We start from the raw sequence: 27,538 nt of genomic DNA on the forward strand, positions 1-27,538 counted from the left end.
TCTCAGAGAACACTGCTACTCCAGCTGCTCTTTCTTCATCTGACTATGTTTCCTCTCATAGTCCGAGAGCATTTGGTAGTTGTGGTGGTGGCGTAGGTCCACTCATTTCTCCTAAGTGTAGATGTTCTCTCCCTCTCTCAACTGTACATCTCATTTGAATTCCATGCTGTCACTGTCACATGTCCACTCAAGCTTATTATTGTCATCTATCACCCACCAGGTGCCCTTAGAGAGTTCCTCAATGAGCTTGACACCTTTTATAAGCTAATTTCCTGACGATGGATCACTTCACTTGGCGACTTCAATCTCCCGACATCTGCCTTTGATTAATTTATTTCCAACTCTCCCTTTCCCCTCCTTTCCTCTTCTGACCTCACCCCTTCCCAATCCCCTCCAACTCACAATGCAGGCAATACGCTTGACCTCTTTACTAGAGGCTGCTCGCCTACTAATGTCACTGCAACTTCCCTCCAGGTCTCTGATCACTACTTTGTTTCCTTTTCTGTCTCCCTTTCCTCCTTCCCTAACCACTCAACCCCTACCCAGATGGTCCTGTGTTGTCGCAATCGTCGCTCTCTCCCTCTACTCTCTTCTATTCTATCATCTCTCCTTTTTGCTAAATCCTTCTCCCTCCTGATTCTGCCTCTTCGACCTTCCTCTCCTTTCCGCATCCTATGACTCGTCCCCATTCTTCCCGGCCGGCTCGGCCCTCCTGTCCTGCTCCGTGGCTGAGTGACTCATTGCGAGCTTACAGAACAGGGCTGCGGACAGCTGAGTGAAAACTAAACATCCGGAGGACCTAACATCCTTTCACTCCCTCCTCTCTACCTTCTCTTTCTCTGTATCTGCTGCTAAAGACACTTTCTACCACTCTAAATTTCAAGCGTCTACCTCTAACCCTAGGAAACTTTTTTCCAACTTCTCCTCCCTCCTTAATCCTCCACCTCCCTCTCTGTGGACGACTTTGTCAACCACTTTGAAAAAAAGGTTGACGACATCCGCTACTCATTCACTCAGCCTTTCCAAGTTCTCTCATGTCACCCCGCTCCTCCGCCCACTCCGATCGAAGCCCGCATCCACTACAATACCATGGTGCTTACCTACGGAACAGCAAGAGGAACTGCCCCTCCCTACATTCAGGCTATGCTCAAACCCTACACCCCAACCCGAGCACTCTATTCTGACACAGGATCTGAATTATCAGATCTTCAACCAAAATCAAATATTAGATAAAGGGAACCTGAGTTAACAAATTTAAAAAAAAATGTATACTTATTTTATTTATTAAATTTAACAAAGTTTTGCAACACCCAAATCCCCTGTGTGAAAAATATATTTCTCCCTTACACTCAATAACTGGTTGTGCCACCTTCAGCTGCAATGACTCCAACCAAACGCTTCCTGTAGTTGTTGATCAGTCCACCTTTAGCGATAAATGACTCCAACCAAACACTTCCTGTAGTTGTTGATCAGTCCACCTTTAGCTATAATGACTCCAACCAAACACTTCCTGTAGTTGTTGATCAGTCTCCCACGTCGCTGTGGAGGAAATGTGGTCCTGTCTTCCATGCAGAACTGCTGTAACTCAGCGACATTTGCGGGTTTAAGCATGCACTGCCCGTTTCAAGTACTGGCACATCTCAATTGGGATTAGGTTTGGACTTTGACTAGGCCGTTCCAAAACGTCTTGCTTCTTAGCCATTTTCATGTAGACTTGATTGTGTGTTTTGTATCATCTTGCTGCATGACCCAGCTGTGCTTCAGCTTACAGACAAGACAGCCTGACATTCTCCTGTATAATTCTCTGATACGGAGCAGCATTCATGGTTCCTTCTATTAAGGCAAGTTGTCCAGGTCCTGAGGTAGCAAAGCATCACCAAACGATCACACTGCCATCCCCATGCTTGACCGCTGTTATGGTCTTACTGTGGAATCCAGTTTTTGGTTTTCTCCAGGCATAATGGGAACACATGTTGTCCAAAAAGTTGATTCAAGTTTGCCAAAAAGCAAATGGATGATCATCAAGACTCTTGGAAGAATGTTTTATGGACAGATGATTCAAAAGTATAACTTTTGGATGACATTACCCAAATCCACTATGCCTGGTGAAACCAAACACTGAATTCCACAGTAAGAACATCATACCAACGGTCAAGCACGGTGGGTCAAAAAATGTATGGATGTGAATAAGGCATTTCCATTTCAAATGTATATGGGTAATTCCACTGTAAATTCTTTATTTTTCTGAGCTACTTATGTCTCTCAGATAGGAGACAGACTTCATACTTCCTTTAGATGTATTTTTGGACTGTTTTGCCATGTATGAATGTTATTCAGTGAGTTTCTATATTGATAATAAGGCCAAATTCAATGTTTAGTAATAATAAATAAAAAGTGATACCTACAAGGGTCCTAAAATTCAAAATTAAATAGCTAAATGATCCATGGTATAATGATCAATTTTAAAACAACCCCCCCCCCCCCCCCCCCCCCCCCGCAAAAAAAACAACCTAAAGAGGTGTGTAGGCTTTCACTAGGTACTGTATGTTGGCACAATCTAAAATTAGGTTTACATTTAAATCAAGCTAAATAACATCCGGATTGAATCTAGCCCTTAGTAATGAACTGTAGAGATTCTTAAATATTGTTCCTTCCTTACTAGTAAGTCCGTTCCCTGGAAGAGAACGACCACAGCTTTATACTGTGAAACCTTGACATTATCAACCCAATGGATTTAAGTTATTTTCAACACCCAACACTGTTGAGACAGCATAAACGTTGAATAGCTGTTGCCAATTAATCATTTTGCTAGTTGACAAGATTTTCAGTTACATATTTTCAGTGAAATATTAATTCAAGAGTGAGATGTCATAGGAAGAGGCACAGAAAACACACTTCAGAAGGAATGTTTTAATGGTAGACATTTCCACACAACAATGACACAATTAAAATGTTCACTCGTGTCAACTTCCGCAACAGTTTCTAACAAGGGAAGCAAATACAGAATTTCATCCGATTGTTTCTCTGCACCCATCTCATCAACCATTCACGTAACACTTGTTCCATGTAAGAAAATACAGCATTTTTTTCAACTTAATATTTGGCAAATACAAAAGCAAACCTAGTCTTTCTCCCACAAAGAAATGTGATGACATGGATTCCTAGACCTCCAATCCTTTTTTCCTACCAAAATAACCCATAATGTTAACTCTACAGCTAAAGGGTGTAGTTACTAATGGAGTCCATTTATACAACATTAGGGAAGAAATAACTATTATTTCACTAAGTCACAGTCAGAGAAAGAAATAAGAACTTTACAATATTGTAATTCGGACAATTAATATATTTTTTTCAGAAACAAAAAAAAGTGCCCATCTCAGAGAAATTAAAGATAACATTTTTTAAAGATTCATGTACTGAAAATATAGTTAAGAGAATTGGGTAAAAAAAACAAAAAAAACAATGACCGTTTAGATACAAGACAGGCTTTTTGGTGGGTCATTTCTACCCACAAGGTCTATGGAGTAGCCTGGTCTCAGATCTGCTTGTGCTCTTGCCAACTAGCCAACAGAAGGCACTTTTGATGGCTTTTGTTGATGCAGCGAACATGACCGTCTTCGCTCTAAATCTTGTTACCTTTTAGAATTCACTCAACACTTTATGAAACAGGACACTGATCAGGATTAGCTGAGGGCGTATTATGCATTTAGCTGTTTCTATTGACTTTATTCAATTATTTTAATTTGACAAAAACATACGTCAAATGTGGTGACTCCTTATCTAACAGGTTAGGAACACTGTTTGTAAGCTTCTTTTAGGGACTTTGACTTGTGATTTAATAAGCCAAACATATTCCACCCACCTCTTTGGTTTTGAGGGAATATTAATCAAGTCTCACAAATAATTCCATAGTAACATGGGTTTATGACCCAACAGCACTGAACTACTGTAGCAACGATTGCTATTGTAGTTTGTTGATGGCTGACAGTGCCAACAGACACAGTGAGTAACCGACTTGTGTAACAATCTGCCATATAACACGTAGCTAAGATAAGGGCCCATCTAAAACCGTAACAATGAGGTTGTTCAATGTGAGCCAGGGGATGTTGCATTGGAAAGCAACCTCACAAAACAAGTACAATATTATTTGGGGTTGAATGGCTTTAAGCTGATCCATCAGCTCGTCTGCTTCCCTTGGCGCTGGTTCTGGACGTTCCAACTGGCTTGGGTTGTTCCACACACCGTGGGCAATACTGAGAGGTAGAGGCAAGGACACTGAGTACTGTGTGGTTTCCTTCCCCACAAACAGTGCTGTTGTACCATTAAGAGAGAGACAATGAACCTTATTTCTCAACCAACAACAGTAACCTACAAAAATGGCTTAAGAGCTTTTTTTTTAATGAACAAAACTGCCTACTACTATCAACACCATTGAGCGGACAGACAATCATTGCGTGTTTAGCCGCCTGTGCTACATTACCATTAGAATATACAGGAGAGGGGTGAGACACTAACAAAGCATTTAAGTACACAATTCAGTTATTGATCAAATAAAATGTAACAATGGTGAGAATGAGCAAAAAGTAGTGATACATTACATATCCCTCCTCCCAACAAAATAAAGGTCATTCACTTCACACCTCTTTTAGGCACATAAGTCTTCATGGATCCCACTCCTACAGTAGCGTGTGGTGTCAGGAATGCTTATCACACGTAATAAAGACAAGACAGTGAAGGTGCCATTATGGAGAGTAAGTAGTCTGGGCAGAGGAGAAATTAACTAGGGCCATGTTCATTAGGCACCAAACGTAAGAAATCTAAATGAAACAGCTGGGACTACCCGGACCTTGTTTTCCAGTGTAAATAGTGGAACACTGAGGAAGGGCTTATCAGATGCCTTGGGACCTCGGTGAGAGCGACTGAGAAAGAGATGAAAGAAACTGATCAGTGAGCACTTGACTTGACTCACCACGCAACCTAGAGCAGCATGCCTCGTTTGGGATTGTAGGAACTTAAGGTGTCACACACTGACTGACTGCAAAACAGATCTTCATGCAGACTCAATTCACCCAGATGACGACTTGATTTCGGTTACTTTTTTGTTCCTCATCTTGTGATTCAATTATTTGATTTTTTTTTAAAACTTAAAAGTCTACATTAACACTAAATCACAATCTAGCCTGGAATACTGCTCAGCACCTATTTACAGAATCTCTAAAAGAAAACAAAAACACAATCTGACTGAATTACACACAATCTCAAATGTTTCATATTAGTGGTCCTTTTCAAAAGACAAAACAAAATTGCTGTAAAGTGTAAACATAAAACAACTCTTGTGTGGTGTTTGTTGTTCATCTGTTTCTCTCTCCTCATGGAATCAAAGCTGCTGCTGTGAACTGTATGATTGTTCGCCCCATGACCATGCATTTTGTATTCTGACCCATTTTTCAGTTCCGCTCAGGTTGTAGTAATGTTTACAGCTAGCTTCCGGACCCGGTCAGCTGTGCAGGAACAGGACCTTCCTATAAGTCCCAGGTTTCTTCCATGTTCTGGTCCTTCTGGTTCAGGAGAAGGGTGTCCTGTCCTGTCCTCCCATCTTCCATAGTGAAGACTGGCATTCTGCCGTTGCTTCCCTGCTTGCTTGGATTGAATGTGTTTTCAGCCCCATAACCCTATTCATCACCTGTGTCACAGGAGTTAGATTTTTTTTTTTTTTTAAGAAACAAATTCTCCCTCTTCTTTTTATTTTATCCTTCCATCACGTATGCAACAATGAACTTGAGAGATGTCTGGCCCCCCAAAAAAATTCTAAGGTAATCTTCTGGTTTCTTTTTTATAACACACAGCAGAATAAACATTGTTTTGGAAGCAAGGTCTCCTGGTGGCAAGTCAAAATGTTCTGTTCAAGAGGTCACATTTCATTTTTTGTTTGTTCTATTTTTCACTTGCCTACTGTTCTTTTTTACAACCCATCTTAGTCCTGTTTGGCTGGAACCTGCTGCTTCCAGGCCTCATTCAAGTAAACCAGTCGCTTGTAGTTGAGCATAAAGAGAATGAAGTTCAGTGCGTATGTGGTGATGCAGATGATGCAGAAGTCCTTGAGGACGAAGTAGAGGATGTAGCCCAGGTAGAGCGAGCCCATCACCGATAGGATGGATGTCGTCATGACGATCAGGGCAGCCATCGCACTCACGGTGATTCCTGGAACCAACCAGATGAGAGAGAGCAGGGGCTTAGGCTACGGACATGACGTGCCCTGCACAAACAAATACAGTAAGACATGCTGTGCAAAGGTGGCAGTGAAGAAATATAAATCACTTTGACAAACACTACTACATGGAACAGACAAAAGCAAGAGTTTTGGATAAAAACGCTGGTCACGAAATGCCTGGACCTTTGTACACTTGAATCAGGGGGGAGTGCCTTTGTCAGGTGACTTTGAATGAGAGCCAGTCAGCTTTAAGTCTTACTTATTTGCTTACTCATGGTTGACGTTGATGTACATAAATACAGATCAGACACTTGGCTGTTAATGGCACCCCATTTCCCATATAGTGCACTACTTTTGAACAGCTCCCATAGGAATCTGGTCAAAAGTTGTGCACTATATAGGGAAAAGGGTGCCATTTTGGACTCAGTCAGTGACCCATCACATTAGCGGTGGCTTCTGTGTTATGCAGCCCTTAGGCCCTCATTTGTAACCTGCACTAGTGAGTGACCACCACAAAACTCTGGCTGCACCCTTCAACTGAAAGTGGAGTGCTTAAGACCAGACCTGGGTTCAAAATACTATTTGAAATCTTCTACAGTGCCAGATGGGTGGGTTTGCAGTTTTAGGACTTGTCTTGGTCCAATAAGCCGGGCAAGCTCAATCAAACCCAGGAATTTTTTGAAATGACTTAGTCAACATGGATGTGGAGTCTCTATACACCACCATTGAACATGAACACGGATTGGCTGCTCTGCACCATTTCTCGAGTACCTGGCCTGAGACCGATGCCTCCAACGAATTCATGGTCTCACTGACTGGACTCTTAATAATAACAACATCTGTCTTTCAGAACAAGTTAAAGGATGTACCATGTGAGCTTGCTACGCTGGTTTGTACTTATGTAAAATGGGAAAAATACTTCAGTTTAGATCCTTCTAAAAAAACAGTTATTTGACCGGATTATATGGTGGGGATGCTAAAATGATGATGTTTACCTGTTCTGGTCCGGCTCAGAAGATGAACTTATTTCCTTCCACCAATACCTTAACAGCATTAACCCTCACATCAAACTATGGAGTACAGCAAGGATAACATTTGTTGTACCTTGACATCAGTAAAAAATGACAGAGGTTGTTTGCACATCAATCATTTGGAAGCCTACAGATTGGAATACCATTCTGAGAGCAGACAGCTTCCAACCAAAAAGGCCAAAAGATTCCATATGGCCAATTCCAAAGAATCCGCAGAATTTGCAATCAGGAAACAGACTACAGTGTCAAATCTGCTGAATTGGAGAATGGCTTCTTGAATCGGGGCTACAGCACTCAGGTCCTGATAATACAGGTAATAGGGCTGGATTACTTGACAGAGAGAACTTGTTTCGAAGGGGAGAGCCTCGTGATACATCCGAGTGTAATTTGTTACAAAATACAGGACTGATGCAGAGAACATTACAAGAATCATGAAAAAGACTTGGGGAATCTTCCAAAGTGATACGTCACTACGCCAAGTCTTCCCAGAGCCACCGCAATAATAAGCTTTAAGCGGTGTCCTACCCTAAATGACAAACTAGTCTACAGCTCTCTTCCAGGTGACTCTCAAAACACTTTGCTAGACCACAAACCCAGGGGCTCATTTAAATGCAAGTATTTTGTTGACAGCTTCTAAAATGGAGTATCAAGTCAAGCATTTCATTAACTGCAAAACCACTCATGTTTGTTACAGATTTATCGGCGCCATCTTGATAGAGATGGCAGCTTCGCTTCTAGTCCTTAGGAAACTGTGCAGTATTCTGTTTTTTTAATGCAGTATTTCTTACATTGTTAGCCCAGAAAACCTTAAGTGTATAAGCATTTCGCTACACTCGCAATAACATCTGCTAACCATGTGTATGTGACCAATTCAAATTGGATTTGATTGGAATGTCCACAGTGCAAGGTGTTATATATTGGACGGGCAAAGAGACGCCTTCAAGACCGCTTAGTTGGACACAAGTATGCCATACGGGTAGGCATTGAAGACTACCCGATGGCAAGGCACTACAAGTCCCTACACCATGGAAACCCTGCCTCCCTACAAGCTATGGGTATTGATCATATTCCGGCCTCTTAGAAAAGGGGACTGTCTTAAACAGTTAAACCAAAGGGAACGTTTTTGGATTTACAAACTACAGGCCACTAAGTACCCTGGTTTAAATGAAGATATGGATTTACAAACTACAGGCCACTAAGTACCCTGGTTTAAATGAATATATGGATTTACAAACTACAGGCCACTAAGTACCCTGGTTTAAATGAAGATATGGATTTATAAACTACAGGCCACTAAGTACCCTGGTTTAAATGAAGATATGATGGGTCCATTTACTGTCATCTAGTGGACATTTTTGCTCTATTTCCCTCAGCTATGTTTAGACTGTTGTGGTCCATGTTAGCTGTGTAACAGTGTACTATAAAATAAATGGTTATCTTATTCTTAACACTGTGACCAGTCATATTCAGGGTTGGAACTGCCTTTCTGGGGGTTCTGATGCTTCTAGCCTTGAGATGCATCTGATAACATATCTACAGTATTTCACTTTAACATGTATAGTATTGCTTACTAGTGTTACAAATTATTTCTGTAACCACTCCCTCTTCAAAGTCAGGGTTGATCAAATCAAAGATTATATCTTTGCGCTCCCTGACGAAAGCCACGCACACAAAACGCACTGGCGTTTTTAAACTTTGTTTCCATTGAACATGCCATAAAAGGCATTTTATCTTGGTCCTCCTTTCTTTCTGATGACTTCAAATAGGTGTTTGAACCCAGGTCTGCTTAAGAAAGTAAACCACTGAGCCAGATGCATGACAGGACACAGGACCCTCTGGTTAAAGGAGGAAGAGCAGGTGTTGTAGAGGACATTCTAAACAGACTGGTTCTGGCACAGGCTTCTATTCATAGTGATGAAATGACATTAGAAGGGAAAGGGACAAAGAGACAAACACATTGTGTACAAGGGCGAGAGTGCTACAGGATAAGGTTAAAGCTACCGGTTTTTAGTTAACAGGGGGAACTGTGTAAATACAGTGTGAAAAAAGCAGCAAGAATGGGGCAACAGAAACCAACTGTACAGTAAGCCGTAGGCCATTTCGTTTAGCCTAAGTCTTCTTAGCTGACCTGATCATGAGAATAAAAAAATGAAACAATGTCCAGTGGCCACAGAAGAAAAGGCCCTCTCGCTCAAGCTCTTTTTAGGAGAATTCCCATTCTGAGACACCACCTAATCCATGGTCCCTTCAACCTACGTCTAAATGATTCATTTTTTTAAATAACTTATATCCTCACTAACCTAACCACAATGCCTAGACAGTAAGTTTCACCCACTGTACCACTGTTGTGTTAGTCAAATCCAGCTGTGTAGTAAATGGATATGGGTAAAAGGGGCTCTAGTTCTGAGGCAGGACCAGTTGGCTAAGCAGAACCCTTAGGCCAGTCAGCAGGGGAACAGATCTGAGTCAGGACCAGTTGGCTGAGCAGAACCCTTAGGCCAGTCAGCAGGGGAACAGATCTGAGTCAGGACCAGTTGGCTGAGCAGAACGCAGGGCCCTTAGGCCAGTCAGCAGGGGAACAGATCTCAGTCAGGACCAGTTGGCTGAGCAGAACCCTTAGGCCAGTCAGCAGGGGAACAGATCTGAGTCAGGACCAGTTGGCTGAGCAGAACCCTTAGGCCAGTCAGCAGGGGAACAGATCTGAGTCAGGACCAGTTGGCTGAGCAGAACGCAGGGCCCTTAGGCCAGTCAGCAGGGGAACAGATCTCAGTCAGGACCAGTTGGCTGAGCAGAACCCTTAGGCCAGTCAGCAGGGGAACAGATCTGAGTCAGGACCAGTTGGCTGAGCAGAACCCTTAGGCCAGTCAGCAGGGGAACAGATCTGAGTCAGGACCAGTTGGCTGAGCAGAACGCAGGGCCCTTAGGCCAGTCAGCAGGGGAACAGATCTCAGTCAGGACCAGTTGGCTGAGCAGAACCCTTAGGCCAGTCAGCAGGGGAACAGACCTGAGTCAGGACCAGTTGGCTGAGCAGAACGCAGGGCCCTTAGGCCAGTCAGCAGGGGAACAGATCTCAGTCAGGACCAGTTGGCTGAGCAGAACCCTTAGGCCAGTCAGCAGGGGAACAGACCTGAGTCAGGACCAGTTGGCTGAGCAGAACGCAGGGACCTTAGGCCAGTCAGCAGGGGAACAGATCTGAGTCAGGACCAGTTGGCTCAACCAGCAGGACTGAGTCAGGAAAACCACCAACCTCCCACCAGGACATCAGACAGTCAGGCGGGAGTGTATATTATGACTTCACACAGGGAAGGGGCCCTGCAAGAAGCATTACACTGGCTCAGCAAGAAGCATTACACTGATCTAGGTCTACTACCTTAAGGACACCAACATGTCAGGTATATAATAGAGCAGGATTCCCCACAACTGGCTTCCCGTGTGTGATTTAAAAACACAGTCAAATCAGCTCCAAGTGATTTTACTTTTGGAGATCTGTTCCAAATTATTCCCACGTATAAAATAGAGATATGTGATCGTATACAAATGTACTGAAGGTTTGAAAATAGAAATGTTATCTGTTTGAGCTTCTTGCGGTCATTTTGCAGAGTCCCCAAATGATGTACAATTATGTTCCAGCCCCGACCATCGCGTAATAAATAAATACAAAATACAAAATCGGCCCACGGCTGAATCTATTTGTTGATCCCTATAATAGGTTTGTTGACAAGCATATATTATTTATGCATCCAAATGTAAGTGGCTTTGACCTGTAAAAATATACACACAGTGGTGAAAGACATAGTCAAGTGTTCCTAATTCTATGGAGGACACTGAAAGGACACGTTAGGTTTATTAAACATTAGCGTGTGTTGTCACACCCCGCTCGTGGGAAGTGACAAAGAGCTCTTATAGGACCAAGGCACAAATAAAATAATAATATTATAATAACCAATCATTTTACGCTTTATTTAACCATCTTACATACAAGACCTTATTTGTTCATCGAAAATTGTGAATAACTCACCACAGTTTAATGAGAAGGGTGTGCTTGAAACGATGCACATAACTCTGCAATGTTGGGTTGTATTGGAGAGTCTCAGTCTTAAGTCATTTTCCACACAGTCTGTGCCTGTATTTAGTTTTCATGCTAGTGGGGGCCGAGAATCCACTCTCACATAGGTAAGTGGTTGCAAAGGGCATCAGTGTCTTAACAGCGCAATTTTTCAAGGAAGGATACTCTGAGTGCAGCCCAAATCAGAAATATGTCAGTGGCTTCTGATTATAATACATTTTCACAGAACCTCTTGTTGCAATTTTGATGAGGCTCTTGTTCAGAGTTGACTGGAGGCAGGGCATGGAAAGGGATAACGAATCTAGTTTGTGTCATCCGTTTCGGGAAAGTACCTGTGTAATTGCGCAACCAACTCACTCCGGTGCTTCGCTATATCACATTGACATTGTCCCGTAAACTTGAGTTCATTTGCACATAAAATCAAACAACGATGGAAAGACCTGTGTGTGGTCCTTGTTAATGCATTCAGAGAAGAGCTCCAACTTCTTAATCATAGCCTCAATTTTGTCCCACACATTGAATATAGTTGCGGAGAGTCCCTGTAATCCTAGATTCAGATCATTCTGTCGAGAAAAAAACATCACCCAGATAGGCCAGTAGTGTAAGAAACTTATCATGCAAGTGGTCAGACAAGTGAAAATTATGGTCAGTAAAAATAACTAAGCTCGTCTCAATTATTATTATTTTTTTACTTGTCGATACTTTGCCCCTTGATAACCGGCGCACTTCTATATGTTGTAAAATCGTTACATGGTCGCTGCCCATGTCATTGCAAAGTGCAGAAAAAATATGAGTTCAGGGGCCTTGCTTTAACAAAGTTAAACATTTTCACTGTAGTGTCCAAAACGTCTTTCAAGCTGTCAGGCTTGGCCGCAGGAGCCTCTCGGCGGATCCTGCAGTGTACCCAAGTGGCGTCGGGAGCAACTGCTTGCACGCGCGTTACCACTCCACTATGTCTCACTGTCATGGCTTTTGCTCCATCAGTACAGATACCAACACATCTTGACCACCAAAGTCCATTTGATGTCACAAAGCTGTCCTGTACTTTAAAAATATCCTCTCGTGTTGTCCTGGTTTCCAGTGGTTTGCAGAAGAGGATGATTCCTTAATTGACCCCCCCATAAATGTAACGGACATATACCAGGAGCTGTGCCAAGCCCGCCACGTCTGTTGACTCATCCAGCTGTAACAGACATTTACCAGGAGCTGTGCCAAGCCCGCCACGTCTGTTGACTCATCCAGCTGTAACGCATATAATTCACTAGCTTGTATGCGAAGCAGTAATTGTTTCAAAACATCTCCTGCCATATCACTGATGCGTCGTGAACCAGTGTTGTTTGATGAAGGCATTGTTTTTTTTGGCCTTTTCCCCCAGCATTGTCCCAGCCATATCCACGGCAGCAGGATTCTTCTTAAGTCCTCCAGAATAGCATGGGGCTTGCCTGTCCTAGCCACTCAGTAGCTCACAATATAAGACGCTTCTACCCCCTTCTTATTAATGGTATCTGTTGCTTATATTTACACGTCTTACTACTCGAAAGTAGTCTTAATTCTCGCTCAAAAAACTCCTGTGGCTTATTTTTCAAATTGGCATGTTTTGTTTCTAAATGTCTGCGCAAGAGTGAAGTTATCAAGTTGTACTTATAACACACTGTGGCTGAGGAAAGGCACTACTCCCAATATAAGTGAAGCCCAAACCAATGTAGTTCTCATCATATTTGCACGATGGTCCAACGTCCCTGTCTGTTGTTCGGTGCTTTCCCGGGTAAGGGGGCAGTAGCTCTTCGGCTGCATCAGACTCAGTGTCCATGCTAGCTGGACTAACAACAAATGTAGAACTACTGATGCTAGCATTGGATCTGCTCGTGGAAGCAGAACAACTTGTGTCGTCGACAGGTGCAGTGCTGCTGGTTTGTCTCTCTATGGGCCTTAGTTAAAAAAAATAAAAAATAAAAACTTTTATCCATTTTCGAGCAAACGGAATGAGCAGAGAGGAATTCCCACAAAGAGAGTAATGGTTAATGTGATTGGATGTTAATTATTTGACTAGGCTACCTGTATTTGACATTGTGTTGTTATTTTTCTCAACACAAGATCGTTTAAATGTTATTTTTGGCAGTGAAACGAGGCTACTCAGGCAAGAAAAAAATCTTACCCAAATGCCCGTTGGAAAATATAAATTGACTGTTTGAAAATGTTACTTAAAAATAAAAAGAATTATGAATCACTTTTTGGTGTACCCCCGAAGGCATTGCGCATACCCCTGGTTTGGGAATACCTGGTCTGAGAAGAACAATATTGGCAGGACAGGCATATAGCCAATACCTGAATGTGATAATGTATTAGGCCCACTGCACAAATCTAATTCTTATAGAACGTTTATTAATGTTGTATATGCTTACATTTTGTAAGTCTTATTTTTTAAATCTGAGCGGTAAAAAAAGAAAAGATAAAAAGTTGGTGACCACTGGCCTACATCTTGATTTACCTGGTTTATTTAGAGATTTAGCATTAGCTGATTTTCTCTGTCTGGGTCAAGTGCCATTCTGTGACTGGCTAATGCGCCTTTTTTGCTGCGGTAGAGTATCTTGATGATATGGAGTATCGTGATACTAAACCTGGCATTGAAGTAAAACATTCTGGTATAGTGACAACGCTACCTTTAATATATTCCACAGTCCTGACTCAGGACTTATCTGAGCCAGGGTGCAGTCAAATATAGTAAAGAGGAAGTGAGGGCCTGACAGAGTGGTGTGTCAGCACAAATAGTCCAAAGTGACTTTTCAAGGAGGCTTGTCACCTACATTCTCTCCATACTTCGCATAGCATGAGCCGGTGGCTGTGGAATCGAAAGTCTTACCTAGTAACAGTTGAAAGACATAAAAGAAAATTCCATAGACACTGTTTGGCTGGTTCATTGCACTGTCGATTCCGAAGATTGAGCCCAGCAGTCCAAATCCTCGGCCCCACCTACACAGGGGGAGAAATTAGGAAAAAACAAATGGAAATGTGTTAGTAATCGTGATGATGAATTGCAGGGACAAATTCACAAATACATGTATTCAACCTGAAAAACAAATAGCAATGTACGCCAAGGAAAATGTCTGAGAAGGTCAAGCTATTATTGGGTGAGATTCTGATAAGGTGATCGCCTAAATGGTGTAATTTACAAGTTATAATCATAAAGATATGACGGGTGACGTCTACAATCCTAAATTATATAACCATGTTGATACAGTATCTCAATAGGAAGGCTTAACAGGTGTCATATACAAGCTATAACCATAAAAGTAAAAGCAGAATTTCGTCAAACCATTACAAAGGGAACAAACGGAAATTCCTGAGGCCGACTGTACGGCCTCAGAAGCAAGATAACAAAGTACCCTGGAAACCTGAGTGGCGCAACAACCACTGGTCCTGGTTTTGTCGTCTCCCCTCCCTGCACTGCCTCCACGGGATCACACCACTGTGTTGTTCACAGCAGCATTTAAGTAATGCATTTAGGACCTACACAGAGTGTACAAAACATTAGGAACACCGTTCTAAATATTGAGTTGCACCCCCTTTTGCCTCAATTCGTCGGGGGGCATGGACTCTAAAAGGTGTCGAAATCATACCACAGGGATGCTGGCCAGCTAGGGAAATTAACTTTTTGGCCCACCAGCCACTATGGCATGTAGATTTAAAGAATATACTAGTCACTCAGATCATTTACCAGCCAAAATGTGTTTTACGCTATAATTACAGAAAACCCATTTTTTGATAAGACAAGAAATGTATTACTAGTAAGAAGTAATGGGGCATATTGCTGAATTTCATGAACTGCGTCTTAACAAATACATGGTATACATTTTTTTTTATAGATACAATAATAAAAACAGCTGTTCAGTTGTAGAACTGTTTCATCAAGAATCAACAAAAGCATCTACAATACCACAAAAGGCTGAGTGATGTGGCTCATTTATTATACTTCAGGGTGCTACGCTGATATAAAAAATAATAAAAACATTTTACAAGGAGTACATGTGCTCCTAATTAGAAATGTAGAAGCACACAAATCTAGGAGATCTAAAGATTCAAGTTTTGATAAGAAATTACAAAAAGTTTATGAATAAAAGTCCTTAGGAGGGATCCATGCTCAATCAACCACAATCATTAGGTGAGACAAAAATGTTCAGCTGCCCCTTTAAGGGACAGCGTTAGGGTGTATACGTTATTTATAATAAGAGTCACCTGGAGAGAATCTGACCTCAGAAATGAAAATGGATGGCCCTCCCTTCAGCAAAAAGTGACCTTCCCCTTTAGCAAAATAAAAATGTAAACGAAGTGGATAGCAGATAACATGCCTTCCGTTTACCAGAGATTTAGATATGCAGCTTTATAAACTGTTCTTCGTACTGTAAGCATTTGCAGAACATAGTAGACCTGATTACCAACAATGACGAGACAGCCTATAGGGAGTTGGTGAGGGCCCTGGTGGAGTGGTGACAGGAAAATAACCTCAACGTCAACAAAACGAAGGAGCTGATCGAGGACTTCATGACAGCATAGGGAGCACGGCCCCGTCTACATTGACAGGACTGCAGTGGAGAAGGTGGAAAGCGTCAAGTTCCCCGACATACAAGTCACTGACGATCTGAAATGATTCACACACGGCATCCCCAGAGGCACAGTGGTCTAACACACTGCTAGCTGTGCCACTAGAGATCCTGGTTCCAGTCCAGGCTCTGTCGCAGCAAGCTGTGACCGGTAGACCCACGGGGCGGCGCACAATTGGCCTAGCATCGTCCGGGTTAGGGGAGGGTTTGGCCGGCTGGGATGTCCTTGTCCCATCACACTCTAGCGACTCCTGTGGCGGGCCAGGCGCATGCATGCTGACAAGGTCGCCAGGTGTATGGTGTTTCCTCTGACACATTGGTGCAGCTGGCTTCCGGGTTAAGCGGACATTGTGTCAAGAAGCAGTGCGGCTTGGCCGGGTCGTGTTTCGCCTCTCCCGAGTCCGTACGAGAGTTGCAGCGATGAGACAAGACTAACTACCAATTGGGCAGAAAAAGGGGTAGAAAAAATTACAGTTGAAGTCAGAAGTTTACATCCACTTAGGTTGGAGTCATTAAAACTCCTTTTTTAACCACTCCACACATTTCTAGTTAACAAACTATAGTTTTGGCAAGTCGGTTAGGACATCTACTTTTACACAAGTCATTTTTCCAACAATTGTTTACAGACAGAGTATTTCACTGTATCACAATTCCAGTTGGTCAGAAGTGTACATACACTAAGTTGACTGTGCCTTAAAACAGCTTGGAAAGTTCCAGAAAATGTCATGGCTTTAGAAGTGTCTGACAGGCTAATTGGCATAATTTGAGTCAATTGGAGGTGTACGTATGGATGCATTTCAAGGCCTACTTTCAAACTCAGTGGCCCTTTTCTTGATATCATGGGAAAATCAAAAGAATTCAGCCAAGACCTCAGAAAATAATTGTAGGCCTCCATAAGTCTAGTTAATCCTTGGGAGCAATTTCCAAACGCCTGAAGGTACCATGTTAATCTGTACAAACAATAGTACAGTATAAAGTATGAACACCATGGGACCACGCAGCCGTCATACCGCTCAGGAAGAAGACACGTTCTGTCTCCTAGAGATGAACGTACTTTGGTGTGAAAAGATGCTGGGGGAAACAGGTACAAAAGTATTTATATCCACAGTAAAACGAGTCCTATATCAACATAACCTGAAAGGCCGCTCAGCAAGGAAGAAGCCACTGATCCAAAACCGCCATAAAAGAGCCAGACTATGGTTTGCAACTGCACATGGGGACAAAGATCGTACTTTTTCGAGAAATGTCCTGTGGTCTGATGAAACAAAAATAGAATAGTTTGGCCATAATGACCACCATAACGGTGGTCATTATGGCCAAACGATTCTATTTTTGTTTCATCAGACGTTTGCAGACGTTTGCAGGAAAAGGGGGAGGCTTACAAGCCGAAGAACACCAACCCAACCGTGAAGCACGGGGGTGGCAGCATCATGTTGTGGGGGTGCTTTGCTGCATCATGAGGGAGGAAAATTATATAGATATATTGAAGCAACGTCTCAAGACATCAGTCAAGAAGTTAAAGCTTGGTCGCAAATGGATCTTCCAAATGGACAACGACCCCAAGCATACTTCCAAAGTTGTGGCAAAATGTCTTAAGAACAACGAAGTCAAGGTATTGGAGTGGCCATCACAAAGCCCTGACCTCAATCCCATAGAAAATGTGTGGGCAGAACAGAAAATGTGTGGGCAGAACTGAAAAGGCGTGTGCGAGCAAGGAGGCCTACAAAACTGACTCCGTTACACCAGCTGTCAGGAGGAATGGGCCAAATTTCACCCAACGTTTGACCCAAGGTAAACAACTTAAAGGCAATGCTACCAAATACCAATTGAATGTATGTAAACTTCTGACCCACTGGGAATGTGATGAAAGAAAGAAATCCCTCTACTATTATTCTGACATTTCACATTCTTAAAATAACTAACCTAAAACAGGGAATTTTCACTGGGATTAAATGTCAGGAATTGTGAAAAACTGAGTTTAAATGTATTTGGCTAAGGTGTATGTAAACTTCCGACTTAGACATAGACATGGTCACTTTAATAATGGAACACTAGTTACTATAATGTTTACATACTGCTTTACTCATTTCATACATGTATACTGAATTCTATTCAATGCCACTCAGACTTTGCTCGTCCTAATATTTATACATTACTTAATTCCATTATTTTACTTTTAGATGTGTGTATTGTTTGATATTACTGCACTGTTGGAGCTAGGAACACAAGCATTTCGCTTGTCATGACTGTCCTGTGAGGATCCAAATAGGTCAGATCAGCTTTGTAATAAATAACTTCAACCAGACCCATTCTCACTCGCAGAGGGGGGAGAAGAAAACTGGTGGGGGTTGACAGCTAAATCAAGGAGAGAACATTCAGCAAATCCCTCTCCAAATTCACCTAAGGAATGTGCTTATGTTTCAACAGACCTTTTCCCGCCGAAACTAACACGTTCTAAGGCGAATACTGGAACAATATTGCTAACATAGGATGTGGGGAATGGTCAGGGGCGATCTGGAGAACACTGGTGATGTTTTGGGTGTTATTAAAAATGCCATAAAGGAAATACTGTAACTTGTTGATCAATTATGTGTGGTGTCCAGTCGATGCATTGTGCATGAAAGATGAAGAATGTGTTTTTGTTAAGAGAGGGACATGATTTTAAGAGCCATTATTTTTTTGACAAGGCACGCCCTTGAGGTCAGAGAGAGTGTCAGCCTGACGGAACCGCCCCTTTTGAATGAACTGTCTAAAATAATGGGTTAAGAATGAACATATCAGACCAGAGACGTTGAGCAACAGCTCACACTTAAGGTGGTTTGAACTCAATCTCAACACAGGGTAGAGACGATAAAGTCCCGTCCCGGACAATCACTGGTAAGGCTGATTAGCTGTCCTAAGTAAAAAGCTAATTGAAGTGGGATCATTCTACTATTTGGCTCAATCCACTGTAGTATGCTACTCTCATTACCCCACTTGGATCCATCAACACGGCTGACGAGCCTATTTTCAAAGCAGCATCTTCCAGAGCAAATGGAAGGAGAATAAACTGTTAAATCCTCACCCGTTTGGCGAAGTAGGCTGTGATTCGATGATAAATTAACAGGCACCGCATTGATTATATGCAACGCAGGACAAGCTAGTTATACCATCAACCATGTGTAGTTAACTAGTGATTAAGTTAAGATTGATTGTTTTTTATAAGATAAGTTTAATACTAGCTAGCAACTTACCTTGCTGCACTCGTGTAACAGGTGGTCAGCCTGCCACGCAGGCTCCTCGTGGATTGCAAAGTGATCGGCCATAATCGCCATCCAAAAATGTTGATTACCGATTGTTATGAAAACTTGAAAATCGTCCCTAAATAAATCAGCCATGCTGATTAAAAATCGGTCGACCTCTAGTTAATGGCTTTTGTTAAAAAGAGGGGAGTCACAGCTTTCCATTCCTACTTTATTTCTCAACTCTTAAATATGTGTGAACTGCACCATTTTAAACCCAGGGTTTTTAGCAGAGGCATGGTTAAGCACATTACCGCTCCGCAACTGGCAGTGAGTGCACAGGGGAGAGTCAGGCTAAATGTAACATCGGAAAATTGTAGGCTGACTGGGGTACAATGCCTCTCTACCTCAAAATAATACATTTAGAACTACTCAAATTGTGATGAGACAGATCATATTTTTTGTTGCGCAAGAGTAGTGGAAACCAGGGAAAGTGTTGGGGGAAAAATTGTTACATGAAGTGGTTTCTGTGAGAAGTACAGGCAGGGGCTTTTTACCCCAGGTGGCAAGTTACCAAGTTACCCTAACATTATATTCAGTGTTTATGCAAGTTTTTGGTACATAAAATTAATCTATGTTAATAATAACTAGTTAAAAGATCACATTTGAGATCTGGCTAATGATTAGCCTAATAGGGTAAATGCAAAAAAGAAACCCCATGCTTCAGCCTATTTATTTGTACTTTGCTGCATCAGTTGGGCTAAAGGTGATAATGTTTATTGCTAATTGCATGGTCCATATCAGGTATGCTTAGGCTATATATGACTCGTTTCAGAAAACGAGGTGTATGTTGCGTGTCACTACGTAACAGGAGCGCCATTTGAATGTAAACTTTTTTTTATTTATTTATCAAAACGTTTTTTTGGGGCAGAAATGCTTTCTGGAACGTGAAATTTCATGTCATACAACTTGTTATTAAGGCACATCTGTAAATACAAATACAATTGTTAAATAACGAGCCTAGTTGCTTTAGCCATGGAAAAAGCCTGCAACCTTCCCACTAGCCATGATTGGCTGAGATAGTGAGTGGGCTGGACATGCCGAGAGGTGAATTCGGATTGGTCTGCCATGTAGCACACTTCTGTCTATAATATGAGCTGATTAGTATGTGTAGCTTATCCTTTCTAACATGTCTGTTTTGAAAGATATCACACAGAATAACTGCTTAAGTGGCGCTCTCCACTTTCTGGAGGACCGAGTTTTGAAATCAGTGGAAGGCCCGGTGGAATTAGAGTATGATAGCTAAGGAGATGGAGAAAATTCTGCCTTTTGATTGCCAATATGAAGACGGAGTTGAAAACACACAGAAGGCTCCGGATTACACGATCAAACTAAGGGCAACCATGGCATCCGTGACAAAAAGGGAGAAGCATCGGACCCGGTAAGTCAGTCTAGGTGCATTTTCAGATATTACACATTTCTAATTTTGTCAGAAAGTCATTTTCATTTCAAGTTAGTGTACTTCCTAGCAGTTAGTTCACAGACATGCCACACAGACAAAGAGCATCCAGTCACTACTCTCTACCATTAAAAAACTCCCCTTGTTGAGACAAAATACTGTAGTCCTACACAATGAAACTTCACAGGGCAGGTTGAGGTTGGTTATTTGATTTGGTGTTATTCAAGGCTGCTCATGATTGCGTTTGGCAGGCAGATTGTGGTTGATTAACTTAAGTTCTCAGCAGTGTTGTTCTCATGACTTGTGCATCATGTCGGAAAAACTATTCCCTGCATTTCCCCCAGAGACCTGGCATTGCTTGGATGTCAGCATTTGTACAAACAGGAGTGTGTATGTCCTACAACCCAGATAACTACTTACCAATAAATTACCTAAGATCACTCGGGCACATGAACTATGTATGACCAACAACCATAAACTGAACTCGAATGACACGGTTTCACTTTAAGGACTCTAGTTTAATTCAACAGACGCAGATGCCCTTATGTGAATTCAACTTTGTTAATATACAATTCTGCATTTTCCAATCTAATGATTAGGTTGTTTATCTTGTCATTTTACAGCCCACAATCCAACTAATGGCATCGAGGGCAGAAATGCAAGGCCCATATTTGAGATCGCTATGGAATTATACAAATGCAGCATAGTTTCTAGAATTGTAGTCAGACGTATTAAAATGATATCAGTTCAAGATCTTGGTAAACTTGTTTGAGGTATTCTCCAATGTATAGAGTAGACCGCCGATTCACATAGCTAAGAAAATGCTACCCAAAACTGGCTGAATGGCTACGCCTCTCGTCTAGCTAGCTAGCCAATGTTAGCGAATGGGCGACACCCCTTATTAAGTTAACTAGCTAATTTAGCAGTCTAATTAAAACTAAATATCAGTGTTACGGTTGGAGGACAAGTGTGCATCCATGCAAAGTAAAAGACAATTTCATAGCATCTAACAGCCAGCTAGTAGCTAACTTAGTTGTTTCCTGGTGAATAGCTAAGTAACTTACCGTAGTGTTAGGAATGTGGCTACGATAGCTTCTACACACTAAACAGGCTAAGTTTATTATCAATAGAGTTGAAATGTTTAACGTACTAAAGAGCGCATGCTAAAACATTGACAGTTTAGCACAATGATGCCAAAAAAACAGTCTCATCCAGAGCGCTGCTAGTACTCGGCGCCGCTGTTGAATTAAAATTACCTGGAGGTGAAGACTTTTGAACAGCTGATAGAATTGCTCACGTCACACATGGCCCGATAATTCGAGTCTCTGGCCTTTTCCGTTTCCACATGATAGGCGTATAAAGACAACAATATGCCCAATACGCACACAAGGAGCCTGGCTATTCTTTCCCATCGAGGGGTGGACACTCTCAGGACGGGCGCCGCCATCTTTCCGGCCTCGGTCGAGTCGTACACGCAACGCAACCGATGACGAGAACTGCGACGTGGAAAAAACGTCAACGTGCCACACGACCAGGGCAGAGGCAGTTGGTATTGATGCCGCATTCAAATACTAGTCGGAACTAGGAAACTCAAATGTCCGACTTGCTGATTCGATGTGGCACCTGTATAACTACTGTTAGTACGTCGGAAATTTCCGAGTTTCCTAGTTGCGAATAGTTCCGACAGGCGTGGTATCAGAACGTATACCATGGGTATGACAAAACATGTATTTTTACTGCTGTAATTATGTTGGTAACCAGTTTGTAATAGCAATACGGCACATCTGGGGTTTGTGGTATATGGCCAATATACCACGGCTAGGGGCTGTATTCAGGCATTTCACGTTGCACCGTGCTAAGAACAGCCCTATACCACACCCCATCATGCCTTATTGCTTAAGTATAAGTCATAATACCCATAGAACCTAGCGGTAAAACCCAGAAATGTTTGCAATCGTTTTTTTAACCATTCATTTTTTCGTCTGGAATTTTAGAACTACTTCATATAAGGTCTCTGTTCTTTGTAGGCTTATCCTGGCATGACGTTTTGATAACCGCGCAAATCTCTCTCGGACAAGGTAACTTTTCTCAATATGTTTGCCTGTAATTACCCCCCCCCCACAAAAAATGAAATGCTAATTACCCCTAATGTGGCGATCATACAGAACTACACATCCTGCCTCAAGCTTTAACGTCATCACCCAAGGCACGTTTCTCCATGCAAACTCTCATCGACAAGTAAACTACCATGTAGATACAGTATTATAGCCTTTTGTTATATAAATATTCATACACATAGCTCATATAAACAAAGACATTCCGTCGTAAGAACACATACACCCAGCCAGAAGACTGACCCCCTCTTCCTTATATAAACACACATCTCATCTCCCTCTAACTGGCCGGTCCCAAGAGCAAAGAACTTTTGCTGTGCACCAATGGGGCCCGCTCTGGCTAGAGCAAGGCCCGCCTCCAACCCTCCGACCAGTCAAGAAGACCGAAACGACAAGACTCCACCTACTTTATTCTATGTATAAAAATGTGTGTAACCATTGTATAGGCCTCTTTTTCACCTGGCTCCTTGCCGAGTTATGTGAACTAGGTCCGTGCACGTAAAACTGCGGGACAAGATATCTCTGACTCATTAAAACTGTCTTTTGTTACAACTGAAATCCACTCTGTCCAGCGTCCGTGATTTGGTCTCAACTCTCCAGTATTTGAACACTAACACTTTGTAGTTTCTCGTGTAAATTATTGATAGGGTGTATTTCTCGTAGTCTTGTTTAGTATTCTTTTAAATTAGCTAGCAACGTTTAGCAGTTTTTAAAATGACTAGATTTACATTTGTATTGCCCTCTAGCCTTTTGTAGCGAACTAGCTAACCTTAGGTCTCCGTCGATCAGAAGCAAGGATGGTTCTGTGCTATGTACCGGATTGTAACCACTACCCCAAAAAGCACACACACATTTTGTTTTCCGACCCCGAGAGACGTCGCTGTAGCAGTGTGATAAGGTTTGCTAGCTACTAACAAGCTATTTTGGTTAGGTCAAAGCTCTGTGGTTAGCTAGATAATCACCGACCGTAGGTAACGTGCGTGTACAATGCACCTTAGAAGTAAAAAAGAGAACCAACATATGCTAGAATGACTTGTGTTGAGTGAGCGATTCAGCTAGGTAACTCACGGTTTGTGTAGTCATACTTTTTTTCTCCACGTGGTGACATGCTAGCTAGCATTAGCCCACCGGGATAGGGATATTTAGCTAACGTTGGCTAGTTAACGTTAAATCACCATTTGTGTAGTCAGACTTGCTACAGTAGCTAACATTAGGGCGGCACCACTAGCCAAAGTTGGCTAACTAGCTCACAAGGGACTTGTGGCCTCAATGTTTTCCCCATACAGTACACTGAAACGGTTTTGTTCCACAAGTGCACCTGTTGTACATGACTAGTCAAATGACCTGTGAAGTCAGTTGGAAATGTCAACAGGGATGGAAATTAAGCTTGCCCGAGTCTAGTACTTTTCAGACTGGGCTAGTAGACAATGTGCCAAACTAGCCTGACAGCAGTGAAATTTTGCCTTTACAAAAATTGCATGCCACAGATTTGGGACCTGAATGTTCCCCGGGCTAGTTGAAATCCTTATGTTCTACCCCTGCATGTCAGTCCCCTTCAGACGATTCCACTATCACTGTAGGTCCTCCTCAGTGACCTCAGGGTTTTAACTTTACTCTTGAGAATTAGAATAATAAGTACAGCCATATAGCTCATCGCAGTACTTCCTCTTCGGGCAAATAGTATCCTAGACTGTCTTGATCACCTAGTTGAGCATTCCAGGTAATTTCTCCATCCCAGCAGAAATGTCCCATCCACATAGTAGGATTTTAGATGTGCAGATAGGCCAAAGTCCAGTCTATTTTACGTTTACTATAGTCAAGTCTGTGGGTTATGGTATTTAAATATAATGTTACCATTTTAGTAATCAACCTATTGGGGGGAGATAAAAACTACCACTGACCAAATGTCTTTGTTTTCCAGGCCAACAGGAGTGCACCCCTCAGACCATCCGGTGCATGGACATCCTGTGCCAGTGGTAGGATATCCTGTGCAAGTGTGATCCGAGCGCAACCGTCCAGTTGTAGACTACAGCAGATCGAGCCTGTGGACGGAGAGGTCAGTAACTCATCAAATGTGATACAATGAATTTGTAGATGTATCTGCACAGTATGTTTGTGTATGGTTCCCATGAGTTAAGATTGGGTGATGAGGGACCCCTTGTCACATTGTCCAAGGTGAGTTTTGTGTTCTGAAAAACAATGTGTTTTCTGTCCAGATAAAGATGGTGATACCGCATTGAAAAAGACCTACAACTGACCAAATGTCTCTTTTGTTTTCCAGTCCAACAGGAGTGTATCCTTCAGACCATCCGGTGCATAGACATCCTGCGCCAGTGTGATCCGAGCATGAGCGTCCAGTTATGGAGGCTACCAGTGGTGGGAAAAGTACTCAATTGTCATACTTGAGTAAAAGTAAATATACCTTAATAGAAAATGACTCAAGTGAAAGTCACCCATTTAAATCTACTTGAGTGAAAGTCTAAAATTATTTGGTTTTAAATATACTTAAAGTATCAAAAGTAAATGTAATTGCTCAAATATAAGTATCAAAAGTAAGTCTAAATCATTTAAAATTCCATATTAAGCAAACAAGACGGCAACATTTTCTTATTTTAATTTACGGATAGCTATGGGGCACGCTCCAACACTCAGACATAATTTACAAACAAAGCATGTGTTTAGTGAGTCCGCCAGATCAGAGGCGTAGGGTTGACAAGGAATGTTGTCTTGATAAGTGTGTGTGTGAATTAGATGATTTTCCTGTCCTGCTAAGCATTCAAAATGTAACAAGTACTTTTGGGTGTCAGGGAAAATGTATGGAGTAAAAGGTACATGATTTTCTTTAGGAATGTGGTGAAGTAAAAGTTTTCAAATATAAATAGTAAAGTACAGATATTACTTAAGTAGTGATACAATAGTGTAAAACATTGAATTTGTAAATGCATCGAAATTGTCACTTGATGTCCCCTTTTCCCCATGTTTTAGATGAGGCGTGACATGCGAAACATCAGTCTCACCCCACGAGAAGCAGTACATGATCAACGCCATCCTCAGCAAGGAGATCTGCTGGAAGTGATGTACTCACTCTGGGGGTAAGACATAGTTTAAACATCAGATATAAATTCCCACTGACCATGATACTATGCAATGTGAATTGTGTTGGACTACTTAACAAAACTGAGGAGCTTCACTCAGACCAGACTTTGTGATTGAACTAAATTACTTTAGTTGGCTGCTTTGAGCAAAACTTTAATGTAATATAACCTATTCTAGGAGCCTAGTGTGTGTGTGTGTGTGTATGAACCATGTGGAATATTTTTGGACCATTGGCTTCCCAGAAAACGGGTAGTGACAGGAGGAGCAATTACGAGTCTGTCAGAGGTCGTCGTGATGGAGGCTTGGTGGTCAAAACAACACAGAATCAGGTGTTCCTTCGAATGATGTGGCACACACCTTGGACCTGGTTCCAGTGAGGATGGTCTTCAGAGGCTGTAAGACCCTCCCTCCTTGATATAGAAATTAACTTCAATGGTAATGCCCCTGCACCATAAGGACACTTGACCTCTAACCACTGCAGTGGTGCTCACCAGACCATCCAAGTGAGGCTCCCAGGACCGAAAGCCCTGACTCTCACACATCTATCCCTGTAGCCATTTTGAATGCCTGATGCCCTCCTCTTTATGTGCCCCACTTTACAGACAACACCCCATCCAATGAGTGTGATCTGAGGACCCTGCTCCACCGACAGCACCATGCCAGCCTGGTTGCCTGCATGCCCCCCTGGTTGCCTGCATGCCCCAGGTGCCCTTGTTTTTGAACAATGTCTGGTACAGGGAGAGTTGCGGTTGTTCTAGCTCAGGTTCAAGGAGACATGCCATTCCACTGAACCTTCCCTGGGGACGGTTCCTTACCACGGAAGATCCTCCTCTGTGGGCTCCCGGGACAGAGAGGATTTGTAGTCTTCGGCCAGGTACAGGTCCTCCACTGACTGCACCTGGTTGGGCCCGGCTGGCTTCCTCCTCACACTCCACATCCATACAGCTGATATTGTGATCCGCCAAAATAGGCTGCATGGCTACACTTATGAGCTCCATGGAGGCATTTGTTTGTGATAGAGAGAATTACCTGGTCACTTATTATAGAGACCTGACAAGCGGAAGGATGTTGGATGTTAAGTGCCACATGCCTTTGTGCTTGACTTTGAACACCCTGAAATGCATTTGTTGTAAGAGTGCTAATAAGAAGTTTGACATTACAACTGTAGAATATTTCAACTGTAATTTTCACAAGGACAAGTGCAGTTTTTCCATAAACTTTTAATTGATAATTTGATTTTCACTTGACATATCAGTCAGTGCAAAGGATCCCATAATCAAGACTGAATAAATAAATTGTTTTTGAAGCTTTGTCTCTGGTCATGAAACTAAAATACAAGCAGAATGTCTAAATGTCAATTCTGATTCATTCTCAATGACAACATTCTATACTGAACAAAAATAAATGCAACATCTAAGGTTTGTCCCAAGAACTGGAATAAGAGCCCTGAAATTCTTCATAAACATATTTCTCATTTTGTGCCCATTCCTGTTAGTGAGCTTAACTCCTTTGCCAAGATAATCCATTCACCTAACAGGTGTGGCATATCAAGAAACTGATTAAAGAGTATGGTCATTCCACAGGTGCATCTTGTGCTGGGGACAAAAGGCTACTAAAATGCTCAGTTTTGTCACAACACCAGATGTCTCAAGTTCAGGGAGTGTGAAATTAGCATGCTGACTGCAGGAATGTCCACCAGAACTGTTGCAGGAGAATCTAATGTTAATTTCTGTAACACCACC

The 27,538-nt window shown here is 42.1% G+C and overlaps 1 protein-coding gene and 1 long non-coding RNA gene across 8 annotated transcripts; one reads left to right on the forward strand and one right to left on the reverse strand.

The window, feature by feature from the left end:
* Positions 1 to 2,895: 2,895 nt before the first annotated feature.
* Positions 2,896 to 22,458, reverse strand: LOC139420876 (vitamin K epoxide reductase complex subunit 1-like protein 1). Its single transcript, XM_071171251.1, has 3 exons — positions 21,843 to 22,458; positions 14,169 to 14,278; positions 2,896 to 6,201 (listed from the first exon to the last, which is right to left on the reverse strand). Exons 1-3 carry the CDS (start codon positions 22,148 to 22,150, stop codon positions 5,975 to 5,977), a joined length of 645 nt encoding a protein of 214 aa, XP_071027352.1. The 5' UTR covers positions 22,151 to 22,458; the 3' UTR covers positions 2,896 to 5,974.
* Positions 22,192 to 27,102, forward strand: LOC139420877 (uncharacterized). Of its 7 annotated transcripts, none has more exons than XR_011635560.1 (5): positions 22,192 to 22,299; positions 22,614 to 22,664; positions 24,622 to 24,756; positions 24,982 to 25,112; positions 25,686 to 27,102. It is a non-coding gene; the product is annotated as an uncharacterized lncRNA (long non-coding RNA). The 7 variants fall into 7 exon arrangements; XR_011635564.1 differs by lacking the exons at positions 22,192 to 22,299; positions 22,614 to 22,664 and adding an exon at positions 23,323 to 23,598 and having other exon boundaries at positions 25,686 to 26,191; positions 26,399 to 27,102; XR_011635561.1 differs by lacking the exons at positions 22,192 to 22,299; positions 22,614 to 22,664 and adding an exon at positions 23,323 to 23,598 and having other exon boundaries at positions 25,686 to 25,792; positions 26,039 to 27,102.
* The last annotated feature ends 436 nt before the right edge of the window (positions 27,103 to 27,538 follow it).

This window comes from Oncorhynchus clarkii, chromosome 12 (assembly GCF_045791955.1).
Source record: "Oncorhynchus clarkii lewisi isolate Uvic-CL-2024 chromosome 12, UVic_Ocla_1.0, whole genome shotgun sequence".
Classification (NCBI taxonomy): Eukaryota; Metazoa; Chordata; class Actinopteri; order Salmoniformes; family Salmonidae; genus Oncorhynchus; species Oncorhynchus clarkii.